The 21,272-nt window shown below is 62.9% G+C and overlaps 7 protein-coding genes across 7 annotated transcripts; 3 read left to right on the forward strand and 4 right to left on the reverse strand.

Moving 5' to 3' along the window:
• The first annotated feature begins 376 nt into the window (after positions 1-376).
• Positions 377-2,992, forward strand: HMGS2 (hydroxymethylglutaryl-CoA synthase). The gene is made up of 6 exons (XM_005785569.1): positions 377-1,065; positions 1,319-1,666; positions 1,826-1,901; positions 2,033-2,232; positions 2,407-2,439; positions 2,587-2,992. Exons 1-6 carry the CDS (start codon positions 388-390, stop codon positions 2,686-2,688), a joined length of 1,437 nt encoding a protein of 478 aa, XP_005785626.1. The 5' UTR covers positions 377-387; the 3' UTR covers positions 2,689-2,992.
• A 2,359-nt stretch (positions 2,993-5,351) lies between these two features.
• Positions 5,352-7,301, forward strand: EMIHUDRAFT_202429 (hypothetical protein; the record flags this gene model as incomplete). Its single annotated transcript, XM_005785570.1, has 5 exons — positions 5,352-5,646; positions 5,725-5,852; positions 6,007-6,301; positions 6,492-6,660; positions 6,734-7,301. 5 exons carry the CDS (start codon positions 5,352-5,354, stop codon positions 7,299-7,301), a joined length of 1,455 nt encoding a protein of 484 aa, XP_005785627.1.
• A 2,756-nt stretch (positions 7,302-10,057) lies between these two features.
• On the forward strand, positions 10,058-10,712 carry EMIHUDRAFT_202431 (hypothetical protein; the record flags this gene model as incomplete). The annotated part of the gene is made up of 2 exons (XM_005785571.1): positions 10,058-10,223; positions 10,462-10,712. The coding sequence occupies 2 exons, from the start codon at positions 10,058-10,060 to the stop codon at positions 10,710-10,712; spliced, it is 417 nt and encodes a 138-aa protein (XP_005785628.1).
• A 1,953-nt stretch (positions 10,713-12,665) lies between these two features.
• Positions 12,666-13,090, reverse strand: EMIHUDRAFT_202433 (hypothetical protein; the record flags this gene model as incomplete). Its single annotated transcript, XM_005785572.1, has 2 exons — positions 12,666-12,960; positions 13,059-13,090. The coding sequence occupies 2 exons, from the start codon at positions 13,088-13,090 to the stop codon at positions 12,666-12,668; spliced, it is 327 nt and encodes a 108-aa protein (XP_005785629.1).
• Positions 13,091-18,651: 5,561 nt separating this feature from the next.
• On the reverse strand, positions 18,652-18,861 carry EMIHUDRAFT_309514 (hypothetical protein; the record flags this gene model as incomplete). Its single annotated transcript, XM_005785573.1, has 1 exon — positions 18,652-18,861. The coding sequence occupies one exon, from the start codon at positions 18,859-18,861 to the stop codon at positions 18,652-18,654; it is 210 nt and encodes a 69-aa protein (XP_005785630.1).
• Positions 18,862-19,458: 597 nt separating this feature from the next.
• On the reverse strand, positions 19,459-19,641 carry EMIHUDRAFT_60845 (hypothetical protein; the record flags this gene model as incomplete). Its single annotated transcript, XM_005785574.1, has 1 exon — positions 19,459-19,641. A coding segment is annotated over one exon (183 nt), but the record flags the coding sequence as incomplete, so codon positions are not given.
• Positions 19,642-20,247: 606 nt separating this feature from the next.
• On the reverse strand, positions 20,248-21,082 carry EMIHUDRAFT_352444 (hypothetical protein; the record flags this gene model as incomplete). Its single annotated transcript, XM_005785575.1, has 1 exon — positions 20,248-21,082. A coding segment is annotated over exon 1 (793 nt), but the record flags the coding sequence as incomplete, so codon positions are not given.
• Positions 21,083-21,272: the final 190 nt, after the last annotated feature.

The raw sequence follows: 21,272 nt of genomic DNA on the forward strand, positions 1-21,272 counted from the left end.
ACCTCCCGGGCTTCGAGCCCCGCGGCATGGCGAGAAAGCGCCGCCGCCTGTGCCGCGGCCAGTCGGTCCGGCGCGGTGTCGCGAGGACTCGCCATGTATCCATGCACATGGACATGGGTGGCCGGTGGCCGGGGGGGTTGAGACAGGACGTTTGGGGCGTAACGGCTTGACTTTTGGTAGGCGCGTTGAGCTTGCCGCCGCCTCTGCGCCAACGCGGCCTGCGTTGCGGACTCGAGCAAAAAACCCGCGGCTGCTCTACGAGAGCGTTGGTTGTCGTCAACGGTGAGGTGCTGCGCTGGGTGCAGTGGCCTGTCAAATACACAATGCAGAACTCGGCCTCTTAGAAAAAGAAAGTCGCGCGCACGCTGATCAGGTGCAAAGGATAACATGGCGAGACGCGCAACCGACGCTGGCATCCTCGCGATGGAATGCTACTTTCCGCAGCGCTACGTCCCGCAGACGGCGCTCGAAGAGGCCGATGGATGCGCCGGGAAGTACACGGTCGGCCTCGGCCAGACGGCGCTTGCGTTCTTCGACGATCGCGAGGACATCGCTTCCGTGCTGCTCACCGCGTGCGCACGGCTGCTCGAGCGGTACGGCGTGCCGGCGTCGGCCATCGGCCGGCTCGAGGTTGGCACCGAGACGCTGCTCGACAAGTCCAAGTCCGTCAAGACGACGCTGATGGCGCAGCTCTTTGGCGCCGAGCACTCAGACGTCGAAGGCGTCTCGTCGACCAACGCCTGCTACGGCGGCACCGCCGCGCTGCTAAACTCCGTCGCGTGGGTCGAGTCGAGCGCGTGGGACGGCCGCTACGCCCTCGTCGTCTGCGGCGACATCGCCGTGTACGCGCCCGGGCCGGCGAGGCCGACGGGCGGAGGCGGCGCGGTCGCCATGCTGGTGGGGCCGGATGCGCCGCTCGTAATGGCCGGGCCTCGCGCGACGCACGCCTTCGAGGTGTACGACTTTTACAAGCCGCGCGGCGACACCGAGTACGCCACCGTCGACGGCAAGCTCTCGCAGGACGCGTACCTCGCGTCAGTGGACACGTGCTGGTCGCGGCTCAAGGTCTGATCCTGAGTCATTTCGCAACTTCAGCGCAGACGCCTTGCCTCACACACACAAAGCTATCCATCTCGGTGTCGAACCGCCAGCCCGAGGGGACGCGCTCTTACCGTTAGAGACCCTCCTAGACACCCCCGGCTCGACACTCGCGAGAGAGACCTCGAGCACTGTCCGCGGCTCAATGCCTGGCAAATCCTGGCCAACCACCCGCTGTGCGCGTCTCTAGGCCAAGCTGGGAGCGCCGGCCGCCGCAGAGCAGCTCGGCCTCAACGGGTCGCCCGCTGACTTGCGCGCGTTCGACTACGTCTGCATGCACTCGCCATACAACAAGCTCGTCCAAAAGGGCTTCGCGCGCCTCCTCTACGGCACCGCTGCCCTCGGGCAGCCGTCGGCGACTTCTGTGTTGACGCTGTCGAGGCGCGCGGCCGTAGGCGACTTCGCCGACGACGCCACCGCGCCTCGCTTCGCCGGCGACGCGCAGCGCTGGGCGGGCGTGCCTCCTGCCAAGACGGTCGGCGACCGCGAGGCGGAGAAGTGCTTCGTGGGCCTCGCCAAGCCCGACTTCGAGGCAAAGTGCGCGCCATCGGACACGGCATCGCGGCAGGTCAGAGGCTGCTAGCTTCGAGATGCTTCCCAGAACCTCCGAGACGCCTCCGAGACACGTCCCAGACACCTCACAGGTACCTCTCAGAGACCTCCTCGACACCTCCTAAGACACGTCCTGGAAACGTCCCAGGCACGTCCCTTCATTGCCTCGTGGTAGGTTGGAAACTGCTACACCGCGGCGCTCTACATGAACCTGCTCTCGCTCGTCAGCGCGAAGGCCTCCTCGCTGATCGGCGCGCGACCCCCCCCCCCCCCCCCCGTTCCCCCGTTCCCCTGCCGTTGCCCAGCTGCAACTCGGCTGCATCTCGGCCGCACCCGCGTGCAATCTCGCCGAGAGATCTCAGCCGTGCCTCTGGGCGCGTAGGTGCGCGACTGCTCCTCTTCTCGTACGGCTCGGGTGCGGTCGCCACCGCTTTCACGCTGATCGGCCGCGAGCCGTCCGGCGGCAGCGCGCTCGCTTTGCCGCCCGCTTCGCCGTTCACCCTCGAGCGCATCGCAACGACGGCGCAGCTGGCGGAGCGGCTCACTGCGCGCACGTGCTCCGACTTGCCCACCCTCACACGGGTGCGCGCTCGCCGCCGCCGCAACGCTGCGCGCACGCACGCACAAGACAGGCCGACGCCCGAGCCGTGTGGTGGTAGACGCCGTGTTAGATGGCACAACAACGGACCGGCGCGAGAGCGGAACTTGCGATGCCAGTGACTCCGTGTCGCGTGATCGAGATTTGCCACGTCTCAGGCGCTCGAGCTGCGCGAGGAGCGGTACGGCCAGGCGGGGTACGAGATCGCTGCCAACCGCATCACACACATCCCCTCCACACACTCTTTGTGTACCACTGCAGGCCCGTGAATAGGCCCAAGGTCGCCCGAGATGCCGTGCTTACTACCCGTGATCAACCGAGATCAACCGAGATTGTAGGCGGGGTACGAGCCGTCCGGAGACGTCGGCGCTCTGGCGCCGGGGACCTACTACCTCGCTGCGGTAGACGAGCTCCACCGCCGCACCTACTCGAGGAAGTGAGCCGTCGCTTCGCCACCCCCGGGGCTCCGAGCCACTCTCTAGGGCTGCTCCTCGGAGGAGGCTCCGCTCAAACAATGTTGAGCGGCGATGGCTAACAGGACTTGTTGGGAGGCGCGCTGGCCTTCACAGGAACGTCCAGTTTCCACGGAGAGGCTGGCAGAGCGGGCGAGTGTGGGGGCAGCCAGGTTTGCCCCGCTTCGCTGAAGAGCGGTCGATATGCGTGCGACCCGTCCGCGTGCTCTTAGACTTCTATTCTCGTGTCTCGTGTTCTAGCAGCATCTAGTATGCATACACCGAACATTGGACCACCGAAATCCGACCGCCGAAATTCGCACAATGTCTAGTCCGACGCCCGCCACATGACGCCCACCGCCGCCGCGTCGGTCGGCGCGCGCCGGCGCGGGACGCCGACCATCACCACCGACCGACGGCTCGCACGGCCGTGCGGTGAGCAAAAATTTGGGTCGCTGCGCGCCTGCCGGATGCTCTGCGACGTCTGGACGCTCGCCAGAAACGCCAGCAAGCTTGCCTTCCACCCCTGGGCCCGAGGGCGAACGATAGTGGTCGGCAGGCCAGCCTCTGCGACGCTCCGATCGGCTCCTCGATCTCATCGCCTGCGACGAGCCAGCATGGCTCGTCGCTCGACGGCAGCCTGCTCAGTATGCTCTCGGCATTCTGTACAGCCTCGCCAGGCTCTCTGTGACGGCCTGCAGGGCCGGCGCGGACCGCCTCGGGCGCGATGGCCCTCCTCAGTACCTACCTCTTCGATGCCTGTCGGCTCTCCAATCTCGTCGCCGGCGGCAGGCCCGCATGGCGCGCTGCTCGATGGCAGCCTGCTCAGTACGCCTTGGACAGTGACTTCTGCCTCGCTGCTCTTACTGCAGCCGCCTCCGGGGCCGGGCCGGCCGCCTCGCTTCGCCAGTGCTGTCTACGCCTGCGACACGCGTGTCGGCTCGCCGCCCGCGTCGCCCGCGGCGGGCCCGCATGGCGCGCCGCTCGTCGGGAGCGTTCCCAGCAGGCTGTGCAGGGCAGTCTGCCTCACTCAGGGCGCCGCCGCCGCTGCGCGGGGCCGCCACCGGCGCTGCTGCCGTGAACACTGCCGCCGTGTACGTCACCATCGCCTCTCCCCGTCGCCGATCTCGCCGACGCCGCTCGCCGCTCGCCGCCGCCCTGCCCTGCCCCGCCCAGCCCTCGCACAAACAAACCAACACACACACACACACACACACACACACACACACACACACACACACACACACACACACACACACACACACACATACAGACACACATACACATACAGACACACAAAACACACCCTGCCCCAACCTCGAGCGCCCCGCGCCCTCCCGCCCAACGCCCTGCGCCTCACGCCTCGCGTCCCACGCCCGCCCCGCGCCCCGCGCCCCCTCACCTCGCGCCTCACGCCTCCCTCCCCACCCTCTCAGGCATTCCTCTCCTCCCTGCTGCTCGCCGACTCCTCCTTCCCCCGCATGTTCGACGACTACCCGTCCTTCAGCGACTCCTCCCCCCTTGGCGCCAACGTCTACTACAGTACCGGGGGACCGTCGCCCTCGGGCGTACTGGCTTGATCCCAGCGGCACACGTCTACAACCCGGCGAGAGGGGGGCTCACGGGGAAGAGACCGAACTGCCGGCCGGATTACGGACGCCGAGGCCCCGCACGGGGAAGAGTCCGAACGCCTGGCCGGGCAACTAGGTCATTGAGGCCCCGCCCCTCTCCCGGAAGACGCGCGCCGGCCCGGGTGACTCGCTTGCGAGGTAGATCCCGTTCCAGCCAGAGGCCGCGTGACCACCACAGGGACTGTCTGGCGCGGGAGGGGAGATATCTAAGCCCAACTCGCCGGGCACGCCGGCGAGGTGACGGTAGATCACCTCTTGAGGATCACCTCCGCCAGACGATCACTTCCGCGGCCGCTCGTTTGGCGGGCGCGGCAACCGCAAAGACGTGGAAGAACATCGGCCTGTATCGGCGGATCCGCCTGCCCACGGGATCACGGGGAGAAGACGGGCCTCGTGCTTGCTCCTCCTTTCCGAGCGATCGAGTATGTTACGTAGCCCGTTCTTCGTCGACGTCCTCCGCCCTACGAGTATTTGCATACTTGAGCACTTGAGCACTTGATAGGGTCGCTTCCGCATGGTACGGGACCCCTCGATCGTCTCGCCCTCCCTCACAGCCTCACTGGTGTGTTCATTGGGGGGGGGTCATAACAAACACGGTACAGGATCGAGGTGCACGCTGCAGAAGCAGTGTCGTCCCCCCTCTCCCCGGCGGCGATGGCGGTGTGACCGATCGAGCTACAAGAGGAACTTGTTCAGCAGGATCCGCACAGCCTTGTTTTCGAGCGAGAAGAAGAATACCTTATGGCGCTGCGCGCTGGTCTATGCGCACAGACTTGTCGCCATTTTCCGCCCGTTTAGAAAGAAAGTTCTCCGCTCCTCGCTCCGCAGTGCAAACAAAAACAAACTAAAAATCTCTCTCTCGGCAGTGCAACGGCTGCGAGGTTTTATTGTCTCCATGCCATTCAACACGGGACTGCTAGTACCAAACCTAGAGCCTGGCCGCCGATGAGCTGCTGGTACTGGTGCGGCAACGACTGGATCGCTCGGTGGTGGGGAGAAGTTGTGTTCAGAAGGCCATGTATGCTCCCTCTCATCGCCCAGGGCAGAGACGATCCAGCTGCCGTGACCATCGCAAGTCATGGCAACGCAGGAGCAGCGGGAACGTGCGGCTCGGATCCCATCCAAGGGCGGGTGATCTATATTGACCCGGAAGCCTTCTCCTTTAGCGTAAACGTCGCTAGCCCTCGCAACGTGCTGTACCTCGGCCCTCGCAACGTATCGGAGCTAGCCATTCTAGCAACGCGGATGCGCTCCCACTTGAATTTGCACGGCGCGCGCACTATCGCAGTGCTGGACTTTGCTGCGACCGTTGGAGGTTACTCAAAAATCGTGGGTCCAGATGCCCCACCGTTTACTCGAACAGCATCAATGCCATTGAATCTCGACTGGTCAGGGCTACTTGTGCGCAATCCTGTCGCTGCATCTGCATCGTTTCTCGCCTACGCGAGCTCCCACTGCGTCCGCGTAAGAGAGCAAGCCTACAACAAGCTCGTGGAGATGGCTGTGGCAGCTGGGACTGAGGTGCCAACAGCGATTGGAGCATGTGCTGGCGATCACCCACACACGAGGGTGATACAAAGAAGCCGTGCTCTTAGAGGGCACTGGGAGCAGTGGCGTGACAACCGCGACAGGTTTTCGAGGTTCAAATTTGTATTGTGCATGGACACGTGTGGAGAGCAGCAACGTTCGCGACTACATGACGGAAAAGCTTCTGGTTGCTTTCGCATCTGGCGCCGTTCCCGTATACTGGGGCAGCGGGGGCGCTGTGTTTGAGATATTTGACAACCGCACCTTCTTATACATCGATCCGGCCGATCCCCGCCCAACTTTTCAGCGCATGCAAAGCCTAAACAAGAACTACTCTGCTTTCAAGTACATGGCCAGTCTTCCTGTCTTTCGAGAAGGAGCGGTCGACAGATACTTCTCGTTGTTTCCATCATACCCACTCGGAGGGAGCGGCGGGCTGGGACGTCGTCTCTAGTGGACGCTGCAGGGAAGTTCTTGGAAGACACCGCCGTGCCGAGACATCTCATCGTCGCGCCTCCGCCCGCTGCCACCGCCGCTGCGGCTGCGACTGCTGCTGCTGCGGCGGCGGCGGCGGCTGCGGCTGCCGCTGCTGCCCAGCCAGGGCGGTGGAGACCCAGCTCCGTCGAGACACAGTGGCTGCAACAGTGCTCGTCCACTTCAGCGTGCTGCGGCGCATGGACAGCCAAGGTGGAGCGGAGCTTTGCGGCCTTGACTCTCAGGATGACGAAGCCGAAGCCGAAGCGGCTGCAAGGGCGAGCAAAAGCGCCGCAGGCTTACGAGTCTCACTGGCCTTCCTGGAGTTGTGAGACGCTGGAGAGGATTCCAGACTCTCCTGGGGATGGGCCAAAGTGGTTGTGCGGAGCAGATGCGATCAGGCCTAAGGACTGCCTCGTGTACTCTGTCGGCTCGAATGGTGAGTCTTCCTTCGAGTTGGCGGTGAAGAAGCGCTGGCCGGCATGTGAGGTGTATACAATGGACCCAACACTGAACGCAGTGCGGCGCGAGAAGGCTGCTGTGCTTGAGGCCGCGGGTCATCTCAAGGTCGTTGACATCGGTCTTGCTGGCGCGAACGGCACCATCACCCTTGGAGGCAGGCAGTTCCCTGTGCTCACACTGGAGTCGCACGTCGAGATGCTCGGTCACAGAAACCGCCGAATCGACGTTCTCAAGGTCGACATTGAGGGATACGAATACGAAGCCTTTGCCTCGCTCCAGCCGGGGCTCTTGGACAAGGTGGACCAGCTCCAGATTGAGCTGCACGGGAGCAGTGACGAGAAAATCGACAGCTTGATCGCAGCAGTGCACGCAGCTGGCTTTTTGATGTTCAACAAAGAGCCAAATGTCCTCGGTTATCTCTTGGGCGGAGCGTGCGAGGAGTTCAGCTTTATTGGTGCCGCTCACGCGTTCCACTCTTTTCGCGCGTCTCATCCCAGTTGCCGATAACTTCGACCAAAGTGAAGCTTCCCCAAAGTGGGCCGTCCCAAATGGATGTCTCGGTAAGTTGGGGGGGCGCGGGGGGTCTACGGGGGGTCAGACCAGGTAGGGAGGACCCGCCGGAGGGGGGCACAGAGTCACGTCTGTATGGATGGCGGATGTAGCCATAACGATATGTAACATGAAGACGAGCCCGGCCCACGGGCGAGTCGCCATCACAGGCTCGGACACGCGAACCAAGACACGACAGAACCATTGCTCGGACAAAACAGGGATCTGATCGCATTCACAGAATCTCCGCTCGCCTTAGCGAGCGGATGATGTGTAGGACCGGGAATTAAGGGGTGTTACAGAGAATTTATTTTAATTGTTTCATGACGAAAAGCCTGTCCGTGCGCGGACCCCGATCGGTGTGCAGTGCGAGAGTGCAAAATGGGGTCTGACTCCCTCGCTCCTTGTCCTTCTGACGAGCGCCGCGTCTCGGGTGTGCGTGTTACGTAGCAGTTAGCGTGGGTATCACATATAACAGTCGTTTGAACTTGCGGTCCGGCGGGATCGCAACGGTCGGTGAACAATATCACATTTTATTCATTAGTGACCTTTCAAATCTCCTCTGTAAAATCTTCAAATCTGACCCCTGAAGATTTTGCCCCTTGAAAATCTTCCAATATCCTCTCCTGAAAAATCTGCCCCTCCCCCTGTAAAATCTGCCCCATGATGAGTTGCAGCCTCTCCAACGAACCTCTCTCCCCCCACAGATTGTACCCCGCCGCATTAAATCTGAAAAATCTGAAAAATCTTCAAAGCTGAATTTATTTTATTTTCTCGCCACACCTCACAGATTGTGCAACTAAATGTGGCGCTAAATTGGAGATAAAACACACTAAATATGGGCTAAATATGGGCTAAATATGGGCTAAATATGGGCTAAATATGGGCTAAATACGTGCTAAATATGGGCTAAACATGTGCTAAATATGTGCTAAATATGTATTAAATATGAGAGATATGTGATAAATACGCGCTAAAGTCTCGCTAAAGTCGCGCTATATACACCAATATACGCACTCGAACACACACTAAATAGCGCACTAAAATATCACTAAAGTGCCACCACCCTCGCCCAGGACCCTAGGTAGGACCCTCACAGATCAAGACAAAAAATTCATCACGCGCTTTAAAATTCACTTCACACATCATGCCCTCGCCTCCCTCGCCCGATGCTTCTGGCTCCGCCTTCCTCGACTGGGCGTCCAGTGCGGGCGTCGCGACATCGGCCGCATTTCTCGTCGAGCCGACTGCCACGGAGGGCTTCGGCGCTGTCGCCGGAGAACGGGTCAGTGTCGGCGACATTCTCGTTACCGTGCCTCGGGCCTCAGCGCTCGCCGTCTTCAGCCTGGAGGAGGAGATGCGCCAAACGACCACTTCGCTGGCGCAGTCACACGCGCTGGCGTACGCCGCGTGCCGCGTTGCGGCCGCGCCGCGCGGGCGGGAGCCGTGGGTTGCGCTTTGGCCAGCGACTCCCGAGGGGACGTGGGGCGTCGAGGGCGACTCCTGGCGGGCCTTCGACGGCGACGCGTTCCGAGAGCTGCGACGTCTGCACGAGGAGGGCGAGGCCGCAGCTCGGGCTGCCCACGAAAAGCTGCCGCCTGACATCTCCTGGGAGCGCTTCAAGCTGGGCGTCTCGTTCGTGGCTCTAGATGCGGAATACGGCCAGCGCGCGAGAGACGCGTGACCGGTTGATTGGGCGGGACACTCACCGTGTCCACTGTATTGGCCCCCAAATCTTTCCGGTCCCCGGGTGGATCGTGATTCCTCCCGAGGAACGATGGTAGGATCGTGACATCGCGCGCAGCCGATCTGGTCGTGAGCGGCGAGAGGCAGCCTGTGCTGCTGCCGGTGATCGACTTGTGCAACCACCGCAGGGGCGGCGAGCACAACTGCGCAATCGTCTTTGAGGACGACGCACAAACTACCCTTACTTCACCACGACACGCACGCACACCGGTCTACCTCACCTAACCCCGCCTCAGGACGACCACTTCGTGCTGCGATGCGAGCGGCCCATTCAGGTTTGGCGCGCACCGGCTCTTGCACATTGAAAGCCGTGGGGCGCATGCCTGCCGGGGTGATGTGGAGATACGAGGGTTGCCCCCCTTTGCCACACCACCGTGTGCGTATGGAGAATTACCGTACCTTACCTTACATTCAGGCCGGCGAGCCGCTGACCATCTCCTATGGGCCCGTTCGGTTTCTTGATCGTGTTTGACGTCGTCAAACACGACGTCAGACACTAGTGTTGAATGGCCGTAGGTCAAAGGAGAACGCGGAGCTGCTGTACGGGCGCGCCCTTGATCTGCGGGGCCGTGATGTAGAGCTGTGCGCCCACGCGTTGCAACAGTTCATCAGGTACGGTTTTGCGTTGCGGAGCAACCCGTCCGACGCGGCGCCCGCCTATCGTGCCGGTCTCCGCCGAATCCATCCGTCGACCCTGCCATGCACCCACTAGGCGTTGCTGCGCCTCCCTCTCGCGCCGGCGGCGGACCCGACGTTTGGCGTGCAGCGCGCCGCCCTGACCCCTCGCGGCATGCTCGACGAGGAGGCGGACGGCCCCTCTCCTCTCCTCTCCTCTTCTCCTCCCCTCCCCTCCCCTCCCCTCCCCTCCCCTCTCCTCCCCTCTCCTCTCCTCTCCTCTCCTCTCCTCTCGATGCGGACCACACCCCATACGGTGACATAAATCAAGTCTGACGAGACCTGGCATCGCGATGACCAAGTCTAGCGTTGGCGACTCTTGTGCTCTTGACGCCACACTCAGCACAGACATTCCGGCGGCCCCGGTGCTCGTCTGGACGCCACCGTGTCGCTTGAGAGCGCCGCGCTGCAACAGGACTGCTTCTGGCTGCCTCTCGGCTGGAGTTGCGATGGGCCGCGGTGGGCGCCGCTGCTCTTGATGATGCTCCGCCTCGCCGCCGCGAGCAGCACGGCGGAGCTCCTTCCTAGATGCGCAATGCAGATCCCTCGATTCCAGCAAGTACTTCAGAAGCGCACCCGATTGAATCCAAGCTGTATTGCTCACTTGCATTCGTAGCACTCGTACTCCCGCGCTGCTCCGAATACAGTGCCCTCACTTCCCTCTAGGAGCTCATCGCCGCGATGACGGCCGCGGCAGGCGGAGGCGGCGACGAGGAAGGGGAGGAGGCGGAGGCGGACGTGGACATCGACGAGGTGCCGGCGCTTGGTTGGTCGCTGCTTGCCGAGGCGTGCGACGCCGATCTGGCAGGCAGCGCGCCGCAAGGCGCGGATGGAGACGACACTGTGCCCTATTGGCCGCATGGCGCGGCGAGTGTGGCGAGCGCGGCACGGCGCGACCTCGTCCTAGCATACGCAGAGGTTGCGTGGAGGCGGCGCGACGCTGCTTGAAGAGAGAGAAGAGTCGTCCCGCTCCCGGGGGTTGCATCACATGTCCCAATGCCTACCAGTGCAGCCGAGACACGCGAGAGCCGAAAATAAATGAGACTCGACTTGCGGAGGAGGTGATCATCTCTCTGTGCACTCCAGGCCCCAAATGACGTGTGAGTGTTAGAGTTGTTGCAAAAAAATCGCGCAGAAGCCGCAGGCCAAATGTCGACCAAAGATAGAGTCGCGAGAGCCGATGGGTTTCAAACCGCCGGTTTCTTTTTAGCAATACCAAAACAAGTCTAACACGCTCACACGTCATTTGGGGCCTGGAGCCCTGTTCACGCGCGCGCGAGACGTGCAGACAGGGTTGCCAGGTGAGAGCGAATGGCGCGGTTCACGCCTCGCACAACACGAGAGAGAGAGATGCGCTCTGCATGGTGGGACATGTTTTTCGGCTTCTGTGAGTCAAACCACGCAAAAACCAAGCTTGTCAGGGATGGGTATGGGCATGTTTTGCGAGGATGGTGAGCTTTCTGGCCGTCAGATTCTGGCCGTCCGGTGTGAAAGGATTGTTGCTCGGCTGGTTTATCAAGTAAATATAGGAGATACTATACAAAGAAAAGGGAAGCCGTAGGTTTGACCGATCGGCGTCTCAACCACGATAAAACAATCGTAAGGGAAAGAGCGGCGCCGGCAATTCCGCATACAAATGGGCGGGTCCGTGCACGGCTTCAAGAGGCCTCGCGACGAGTCGCCCGGTCAGAACAGCGGGCTGCGCGGCGAGTCTCGCTGGCGTGACGAGCCAAGACGGCGTGGCGAGCCGCGATGGCGCGACGAGCCGCGATGGCGCAATGAGCGCCCGCCGCCGCCGCCATGGTTGGCGCCTCAGCCGCCTCCGGGCGGGTCGTCGCCGCTGCCACCGTCGCCGAGGACAGGCGATCCGCCACAGTCGCCCTCACGCCGGCCAAATCCGGCAGAAAGGGACGGGCGCCGTTCTGGCGCTTCGCTCGCTCCGCTCGCGTTGCGCAGCTGGATCTGGCTGGCTACACACCTCGCGGCTTGCACATGAGCAGCGACAGCAGCGACCACAGCAATAGGCAGAAGAAGAAGAAACGGTCCCGGCACAAGCGCGCGGCGACAGAACTACCGCCCGCAGAACCGTCGCCCACACCACAGCCGGCGCCGTGGCGGTCACACAGTTCCAACTCGTCGACGGCGTGAACCGCTACCGTGCTGGACAACAGGAGGTCGACGGCACTATCATGCTACATAGGGCCGTCGGCGGCCACATGTACATGTGCAGCTTTGCCCAGCTGACCGACTACTCGCGCAAGACTTTCAGAATTGACCGGGAGATTCTCTTCATCTTCAAGACCGGGGTGCACACCAGCCGACAGCCGTCCAGCTGGCACTCAGCTCTCACCCCGTCACAGCTCTCAGTAGACATTGTTCGGTAGGAACGCGGTGCGAAAGCGCGACCGAAACAAAGAAACGCGGCGGCTGGCGCTGACCCGTCACCGTCACCGCCGCGATATTGCGCGATATAGCGCGATATAGCGCGATATTAGGCGATCATTCACGATATACAGAAGATTCCCTCTACGCTCTAGAGCAGGGATGCGCTGGGTCCTGGGTGCGCTTCTTAGCTCCCCGGCCCTTGGTTTTGAGGTTACTGACTGCACTCCAAGTGCTCCAAGTGCCAGAGTGCGGCCCCATGCTCCTAGCACCACCGCAGCCTCACGAAGAGCCGTACGCTCCTGCGAGAGCCTGCGGGCATGCACCCCTCCCACCTCCCAGATACACAACAGAGCTCCAAGTCCAACCCGCCCGTGCGCGGCACACACTCTGCCGACTAGCAGGTAGCAGCTGCCATGCAGCAGTTTTGGGTGTGACACGAGGGGAGACACTCGGTGGTCGCGTACGGACGATGCTGCGCGGAGAACACACAGGCCCGCAGGCGCACTGGCGCCGCAGTCACTTCTTTTTTGTTTGTTTCCCTTTGGGCTTGGGCCGCGCCTTGCGCGTTAGCACAAACTCGCCGAGCTTGTGGCCAACCATCGCCGCCGACACCTTGACCCGCTTGTATTCTCTGCCACTGTGTATGAGGAAGGTCCGCCCAACCATGCCGAGCGTGATGAGCGCGCGGCGCTCGCCGACGATCGGCTTGCCGTCATCCGGAGGCAGCGCGGCGGGCATGTTGTACCATGAGCGCACCGGCGGCGGCCGTAGTGCGCGCGCTGCGGCAAATGGCAGCACGTTGCGCGCCAGCCTCGAGAGGGGTGATGGCGTGAGGGCCAATCTGCACGCCACCAGCATTCTCGGCGGCACAAAAAGATAACGCCGGCCGCCGAAGGAAAAAAAGAAAACCAGCAACCGCAGGGCGTGGGGCGGTTGAGCATCCCTCCGGGGGCCCCTCTGCGCCGGGGAGGCGTTGTTGGAGGCTAGGACGCAAGCGTTCGTCGCCCTTTTCAAACTCGGGGCCCACTCCGCTACGCTCCGACCCGAATTTGGATGGAGGGCCTGAAAAGTTTAAGGTGTTGCTGCGCAAAGGGTGATATTACTATATATAAATATAAGATATAATCGGCCGTCACCTCGTCACCCCGTCACCCGGGTGGGGGCGCGCGCGCGCGCTCGGATCTCAGAAAATCGGGCCGTCACCCGTCACTCGTCACCCGAAATTTTTTTCGATTCTCTCCTGTTGAGTATATGAGCGACCCAGCTCGAGGGTTGCTCTTGACTCTGGCCTTTTCGGGTCACGTAGCCACACCTCGCCTCCTCGGTGCGAGTGGCTGCCAGTTCGACTCTGGGGAGGATCGAACCATCAACATGGTACCTCCGGTGAGATCTCCCAGGTCGACGGCGGTCTGCGAAGATTTGAGTCCCTTCGTGTGTGAGCTACGAAAAAGATCGAAAATAGTGCCCAAGGTAACCCGGGGGAACTCGCGTCCCGGAACGCCTGCCCTACCTCGAAACACGGCGGTATCGGATATACAGCAGCAACCTCGTGCTGCGTCGTGGGGGCGTGTTGAGTATATGAGCGACCCAGCTCGAGGGTTGCTCTTGACTCTGGCCTTTTCGGGTCACGTAGCCACACCTCGCCTCCTCGGTGCGAGTGGCTGCCAGTTCGACTCTGGGGAGGATCGAACCATCAACATCTCCGTCTACTCGAGTACTCGCTATATGGCTGCAGCCGATCGTACGGCGTGCCACGACGTGCTCCAGACTGTCAGATTTTCTTTGCCCTCTCTGAAGGCGACATGGAGAGCGGCGGAGAGGAGTCTCAGCCGGCGGCCGTGGAGGAGGAGAGCACGACAGCGGCGAGTGCGACTGCTCCTCCGACACTCGTGGCGGGTGCAGCGTCTGCCGGCGCAACCCGTGCGCGCAGCGTCCGGGGTGCTTGGCAGCGGTCAACCACAGCGACAGTGTGAGTGCGGTGACCTCCTCACGGGCGAGCTCCAACTCGACATCCAAGGCCACCGAGTTGGAGCGCATCCGCATGCTTCGGGATGCGTGGGCTGCCAGGCACGGCGCGACGCCGTTCCCAAGGGAGTTGTTTTTAGCGGACGAGGTCTCCTCGCAGCAGAGGCTAGCAACCTGGAGAGAGGGATAGTATATGGTTGTCACGCTTGCGTGTGCCTCGTTGTCACCGCTCGAGCCACGAGTCCAGCTCAATAAAGTCGCCCGCGTCACGCAGCCGCCGCGTTCCCGTGCCGCTTGCGGGCACGGTGTGCTCACGCAAGCAGTCCTCATCCAGGCGAAGCAGCTTGCGGACAGCATTTTTCAGGCGAGGCTCCTCCTCAAACAAGGCTATCAGGCCTGCGCCGTGTCCGTACTGGTCGCTCGACGTCGCTTGGTGCTGGCCCGCGCTCTTATCGAGTTTGTCATATGTAGCAAGGCGCTTCGGGCAGCCGTGAAGGGCGCACATTCGGTCCCAGTCCGAGCCGATGGACTCCAGTCGCCCGATGAAATCAGGTCTGTGCCAGCTCCTCTCGCCAAGGATGTTGGCGAACATGAGAGCGACGTGTTTGAAGTTCGGGTTCCAGTGGGATCCGTGAGACAGACTCAGGTCGAGAATGTCGCTCATCACCGCCTTTGCGAGCGTCTTGGTGCCCTCGCCGACGAACAGGCTGCAGTCGTACCGGCACTGCCACCCGAGGGGGGGGGGAAACCCGGGTACGGAAATTGGCTGCGGCCACCCAGGATGGGGTGTGGGTAGCGCGCCCTCTTGAGTAGGGGCGTTGCAGCACTGCTTGTATGTGCGCATCGTCGCCTCGCGATAGCCCGAGACAAAGTGCGAGAAAGGATCTCGCACGAAGGAGAATTCAAAAGCCTTTTCCATGTTGTCCACGTTGAACTTCTTGCTTACCGCTGTGCAGTTCTCCATGCTCGCTCGCATGTTGCCGCGGAAAAAATTGTTGCCACCCTTCCAGACGTTGCGGTACGCCATCTTCTCCTCGCACACATATCGCTCATGCACAATCGTGAAAAACCTGCGTTTAGAGAGTGCGGAGTGTTTCAAATTTTATTAACAGCGAGACCAACGAGAGCACACGGGTCAGAGAGTGCCACTATGGCACACCCTCTCCACACTCCCGAGCTCACTGCCACACACTGGCATCAGCAGCCAGCACACCCGCCCGTGCGAGGCAGCGACCGCGCCCCTGCGGCCTGGCCCTTTGGTGGCGCCTGGGAGCTGAGTGCTGGGTGGAGGCCCTGCGCAGTGCCGCGTGCGCGCGACCTAGGGGCGAGGGTCTTATGCGTTATACGTTAATCTTTCCAAAAAAAGTGTTGGGCTCTGTGGCGTGTGTGTGGGGGGGGGAGAGAGATAATTCAGAGATTCAGACACAGCTGTGGCTGACAGCTGCGGCTCAACATACCTGTACCTTAGCTAAATAGAGGACGGTCCATAGTCGGGAAGGCCCTTCAAGGGCCATCCCGAAGTCAGATCACGCACACATGCACACACGCAGCACAGTCTGCTTCACCGCCCTTGCCCAGGTCGCGAGCTATCCCGCTCTGTGAGGCGTGGTTTCTCAGTCCTCGTAGTCCTCACGGGAAGAGATGGTCTCATAGTAGCCGACCGGCAGCAGCCCATTTGATTGGAGCCACCAGATGCTGGCGTACGACAGCGACAGCGCCTTGCGCAGCGCCAGCACACTTGTGCTGCTGAGCAGTGAGCCGCCACGCGCAGTACTGTGAGTTTGAGGCGGCTTCAACGACGGCCTTCCCTGGTACTGTTTCGTGAGTCCAAGAAGGTCGACCAATCGAGCCCAGTCCTCGCCAAACGCCTCCACACGTCCTACGAACGCAATGCGACTTGCGGAAGCCATTGAGCCGTCCCCTTCAAAGAGGTAGCGTGCAAGCGTGGCGCGAGCGTGGCCGAGGTTCATGATCAGCTCGGCCAAACCGCCAGCCGCGTGAGCGGCCGCAACCGCTTCGGCAAACCCGCTGCCATGAAAGCTGGTAGACATGTTCATTTTGAGCGTGTGTTGCATGTAGTTTCTCATGTAATCCCATTCTCTCGCCTCCGCCTGCATCTGGTCACCCCATGCATCAGCCCTCGGTTTGGTTCGCAAGAAGTTCCACGAGGAGATCACCCGCGTGATCGGGTCTCGCACCCAGAGGACCACCTTGAAGGCCATCGTGATCCCTGGATGAACACCCTCTTGAAAGCCACCGATGGTGCACGCGTTGGGGCTCATCGGCGCACTCCACTGACTAAACCAATTCGTCGATCCCTTCTTCCCCGTCCGGGGGGAGCTTTCGCCTGGCTCGAGGCCGTGCAGCTCGACGAGCTGGTTGATCATCCCAGCATCTTGAAACTTACGGAACGCTTTGATTCCCGACAGGCCGCCGGCCTTGTTCACGTGGACGTAGCAGATGTTGATCTCCTCGTTGGGTTGCGCGGGCGGGCGCAGCAGCTGCAAGCGCGGAAGAGGCACCGCTGGGTCGTTTTTCATCCAGCCGCTGATCGGTGGCATAGGGGACTGGGCCTGCTTGACGAGCTTCACCAGTTGCGGCGTCGTAGTGCAGTTGGGACCGAGGCCGTTCAGCATGCACCAGCTCTGTTGCTCCGAGTGCGAGATGCTGGGCGAGATGCCCGTGGTAATGTGCCGACCCCCCTGAGTGGAGGCCGTTTTGGCCATTTGGGGGGGCGTCGCCGCCGCGTCGCTCGGTGGCACGGAGAGAGTGCACTCGTCTGTATAGATGTAGTCCATGTCGTTTGGCTGCTCGAAGGCAACGAGCCCACCGACGCCGACCATTCCAGAGTGCGGGTAGGTCGCGCGGACCGAGTCCCGATACGTGATCGCAACGTCGTTGCCAGCCGTCTGGTTGTAGCACCAGTCCAGCAGCTCGGGGCCGGTGAGCATAAGCGGCCTGCCCTTGGGAGGGACGAATCGCTGTCGGACGTTGCGGAGGATCGAGTCGAGCATGCAGCGGGGGAGCGGGTGCGACGGCACGCTCGCGAGGATCATCTGCTTCCGTTCGTCGGCCCCCGAAATGTCACGGCCGATGGTCGCGCCCGCGTCACACATGTCGACTACGCTGGCAATCGGCTTGAGCAGCACGAGATCGGTATCCAGGTAGACGCCGCCTTCGGCGGACAGGGCGCAGAAGCGGAAGAGATCGGCGCGAAACGCGGGGGCGAGCAGGCAGCGGTACGCCTGCCCGGCCTCTCGCCCGCAGTGCTTGGTCACGTACTCGAACGCCGACTCGTCGTCGTGATAGTTCACCACAAAGCCATCGAGGTGAACGGCAGCATTCATGGCCACGTTGGATGGGCGCTCCGCGCTGCCGCCAACTGCATGGTAGATACGGGGCACTCTCGTGGACCCCTCAGAGCAGTTGGGTGGCGACGAGAGCGGCAAGTTCAAGTATTCGGCGCAATTGCTGTCGCCAAAGTCTGGGCGGGTGAACGGCGTCTGCACGAGCGCGCACGGCCCCACTTCCGCGGCCGCTCGTTTGGCGGGTGCGGCAACCGCAAAGACGTGGAAGAGGGTCGTCATGCACGCGGAGCCGCCGGGTCTGTAGAGACGGGCCTCCTCGTGCCTCGTGCCCCTTGCTACTAAGTCCTTGCGGCTTGCGTCACGCAGCCCGTGCAGGCTTGACCCCGTTGGGCCACGGTGACTAGGGAAGGGGAAGCAGAGTTCAGCAACGTATTCACGGGCGTCTCAGCAATTGGCCGGTCGACAAATTTTACCGCCGACGGTCAAATATTGGAAGTTCGTTCTTTGCTCGCCAAAAACGGCGAAGCGAGTCCGTCCGTCCGGGCGTGGCGTCGTGTCGGGGCGTGCCCCTCCTTAGCACCGCAGAGGGGGGGTTGTGTGAGTCCAAGCATTGCCACCACGGCTAGGCATCCTGATCCTCGTACGCCTGAAGACTTCTCCGACCGACGGTTCGCCGCCCTATTTCGCAACTTGAATTGTCGCTCGATTCTCTGACGCAAGCTTTGTATATATCTATTTTTGTAGTTTGGTTTGTAGTTACCGGAACCGCTCTATCTTACTTAGCATTCAGGAGGGAAGCGGACATTTTTACGACAGAGCAAATCGATGTCTCTATGAACGAGACCATGTGAGGCCGAGATGATGATGAAACACTGTATCACTGCAGAAGGATGTGCTGAAGCTGACTGCTCAGTCAGCTGTGCTAGTGCCACACACCCCAGGCACGTGGCGCTCTGGGGGCGGGCGAACTCTCGCCGAGGCGGGCGAGGGTACGATAGCCGTGCGCGGCGCGTGCGACAGCGACTAAGGCCCGCGAGGCATTCGCTCTCTATCTATTCCGGGGGGGGATGCGCACATTGTACGGTCCATGTGTCAGCTGCAGGGGACAACCCTGCGCCCAGTGACGCGCGGCGAGCTGGCGGCCGCTGGGCGGCGAACGCCCGCGCATGGGTGGGGCATGCGGCTCTGGCGACCGGAGCCGCGTTCGCCCTCGCTAGGCCGCCGCCTCCTCAGTGGCCGGCGGCGAGGCGCCCCTCCTCGACCAGCAGCTGCTGCCCGATGGCGCACGTGACTGCCGCGATGTTGAAGACGTGCATCCCGCCTTTGGTGGTGCCGCGCAGGTAGGCGCCCTTCCTCGGCATCGCCGCACCGTCAACGGGGAACTCGTCGTACTTCTTCAGCTCGACGCAGCGCTCCGCCGAGTAGTGCCCGTCGAGCATCGCGCGCACGTCGCGCGCCTTGAGGTGGTCGGCGCTGCGGCGGGTCGAGTCGGCGTACTCGTCGAGGATCTCGGGCAGCTTCTTGAGGTCCACGAACTTGGGGTTGCACTTGGTCAGGATCTCGCGGTCGTCGACGACCGCCCCCTGCAGCGTGTCCACCAGCTCGGCGAGGCAGTCCCAGTCCTCGGCGCCCTCGAGGAAGCAGCACCGCTGGCGGAGCTTGCCGCCGAGCCTGCCCGAGGCGCGGCTGCCGTCGGCCTGGACGATCTCGTTGACGACGCCGCGGGAGAGCAGCCCGGCCAGCGTGGCGACGCACCGCGCCAGCTGGGCGGGCGCGCGGACCGCGACCTCGAGCCGCGCGAGGCCGACAAGCGTGAGGCACTCGCACCACGCGGCGAGCGGCGCTGGCTCCTCGCCGTCCGGCTCGGCCGGCACGGCGCCGAAGGTGCGGAGCAGGGGGAGGAGGTAGTCGTGCGCGGTCGGCAGGTTCAGGTGCAGGTCGAGCGTGTTGAGCATCTCGATCTCCATGCTCATCAGCGCCTCGAGCGGGTAGGCTTTGTCGCAGATGTACACAAAGTCGGCCATGTTCGGGATCATCACCTCCTCGTGCTTGCACGCGAGGCAGAGCGCGCCGATGCCGACGAGCTGCAGCCGCTCGCGCGCGACGTCGACGACGCCCAGGTAGCGGCGCATGAAGTCGCACGCCAGCTGCAGCGAGCGCGGCACGAACTTGAACTTGTGCGAGACGACCGAGAGCCAGTCCCACAGGATGGCCCACATGCGCTGGTTCACCTCGGGCTGCCGGGCGAGGAAGTTCTGGCCGGGCGCCCACGCGTGGGGCAGCGAGAGCTCGAGGAAGCGCGGCGGCGGCGGCATGCTGCGCGGCAGGTGGCGCGCGATGACCGGGCACTCCTCCGCGATGCCGTCAAAGTACGGGTGGCAGAGCGCCTCGGCCGCGGTGATGCGGTCCGCCGGCTCGTGCCGCATGAGCTTGCGCATCAGGTCGCGGCCGTCCTCGCAGATCATGTGCAGGCTGGCGCGCATCTCCTGGTCGCTGACCTCCTCCAGGTCCTGGATCATCATGTACACGTTGGGCTCGCGGTGGCCGCACGCCGCCTCGGCGAAGACGGTGCCGAGCGCCCACAGGTCGTTGGCCGAGCCGTACCGCTTGCGCTCCGTCTCCGAGCTCAGCTCGGGCGAGGCGCGGCTCGGGCGGATCGGCAGCTCCTCGTTGCACAGCGCGGCGGCGGGCGGCGAGAAGCCAAAGTCGCCCAGCTTGACCAGGTAGTGGTCCTCCTCCTCGTTGAGCGTGAGCGCGAGGATGCGGTACGGCGCCAGGTTGCCGTGCGGCACGCCGCGCGCGTGCGAGTAGGCGAGCGCGCTGAGGACCTGGTAGAGCCACGAGCGCATCATCAGCGGCGGCAGCGCGCGGCCGAGGACCGTGTGCGACGTCCGCTCCAGCGTGCCGTACACGACCTTCTGCATGGACGTGTCGGCGTACTCGAAGCCGGCGTTGACGTGCGTGATGCCGGGCGGCGGCTCGCCCGCGGCGGGGTCCCTCTCGAGCACCGGCTCCTCGTGGACCGCGCTCACGAGCTTGAGGGCGGCGATGCACGGGTGGTGCATGCCCTGCAGGCAGCCGATCCAGCGCACCACGTCGTAAGAGATGCCCTCCTCGCTGCATTTCCGGATCAGCATGACAAACCGCTCGCCCCCCTCGGTCTCGACGGTGTGCCACTGGTCCTGCTTGCCCTCCTCGCGGCTGGTGGAGCTCGCCGTCCACGTCTTGCCGCCCGCGTCGTCAGGCACCACGCCGAACTGATCCCAGTCGAGCGCGCCGTCGGGGTGGGACAGGTCGTGCAGCTGCTTCCACGGCGGCGTCGCCTGCGCCAGAGCGCGCCAGCGCCGGGAGACGGAGGAGGTGCGCGCGCAGGCGCGCATGGCGCGCGACGAGGGCCCGAGGACGATCGCGTCCCGCCCGGGATGCAGCAGCGACTCGCCGGGCTCGAGCCCGCCGGGCACCGCCTCTGTGCGAGCAAGGTGGCAGAGCGCGTGCACGAGCAGCTCGTCCGGAAGCTCGTCCACGGGCGCGGGCGCCTCGGCGGCGGTGATGCGGGTCTGCGAGCGCGTGCACGGCGACTTTTGCTGCCCGCGCGAACGGCTCGCGCTGGGGCGCGCGTTGGCGGAGATGGAGGAGAGGACCATGGGTGGCTACTGCTCGAAAATGCCGGTGCTTTGACCGCCAACTGCCAAAAGAATTAACCTGTCGCCTCTCGCACACGCACGATTTCAGCCGCACCACACCCCTCTCCTTCCTTAAAATCCCTGTGTGGTGGCGGCGTGCCGTCCTCCCATCCCTCCCTTGGCTTGTCCGTTTTGTTCCTTTCTTTCTGCACGATTCAGCCGCCCCG

The sequence above is a fragment of the Emiliania huxleyi genome (genome assembly GCF_000372725.1).
Source record: "Emiliania huxleyi CCMP1516 chromosome Unknown EMIHUscaffold_16, whole genome shotgun sequence".
NCBI lineage: Eukaryota > Haptophyta > Isochrysidales > Noelaerhabdaceae > Emiliania > Emiliania huxleyi.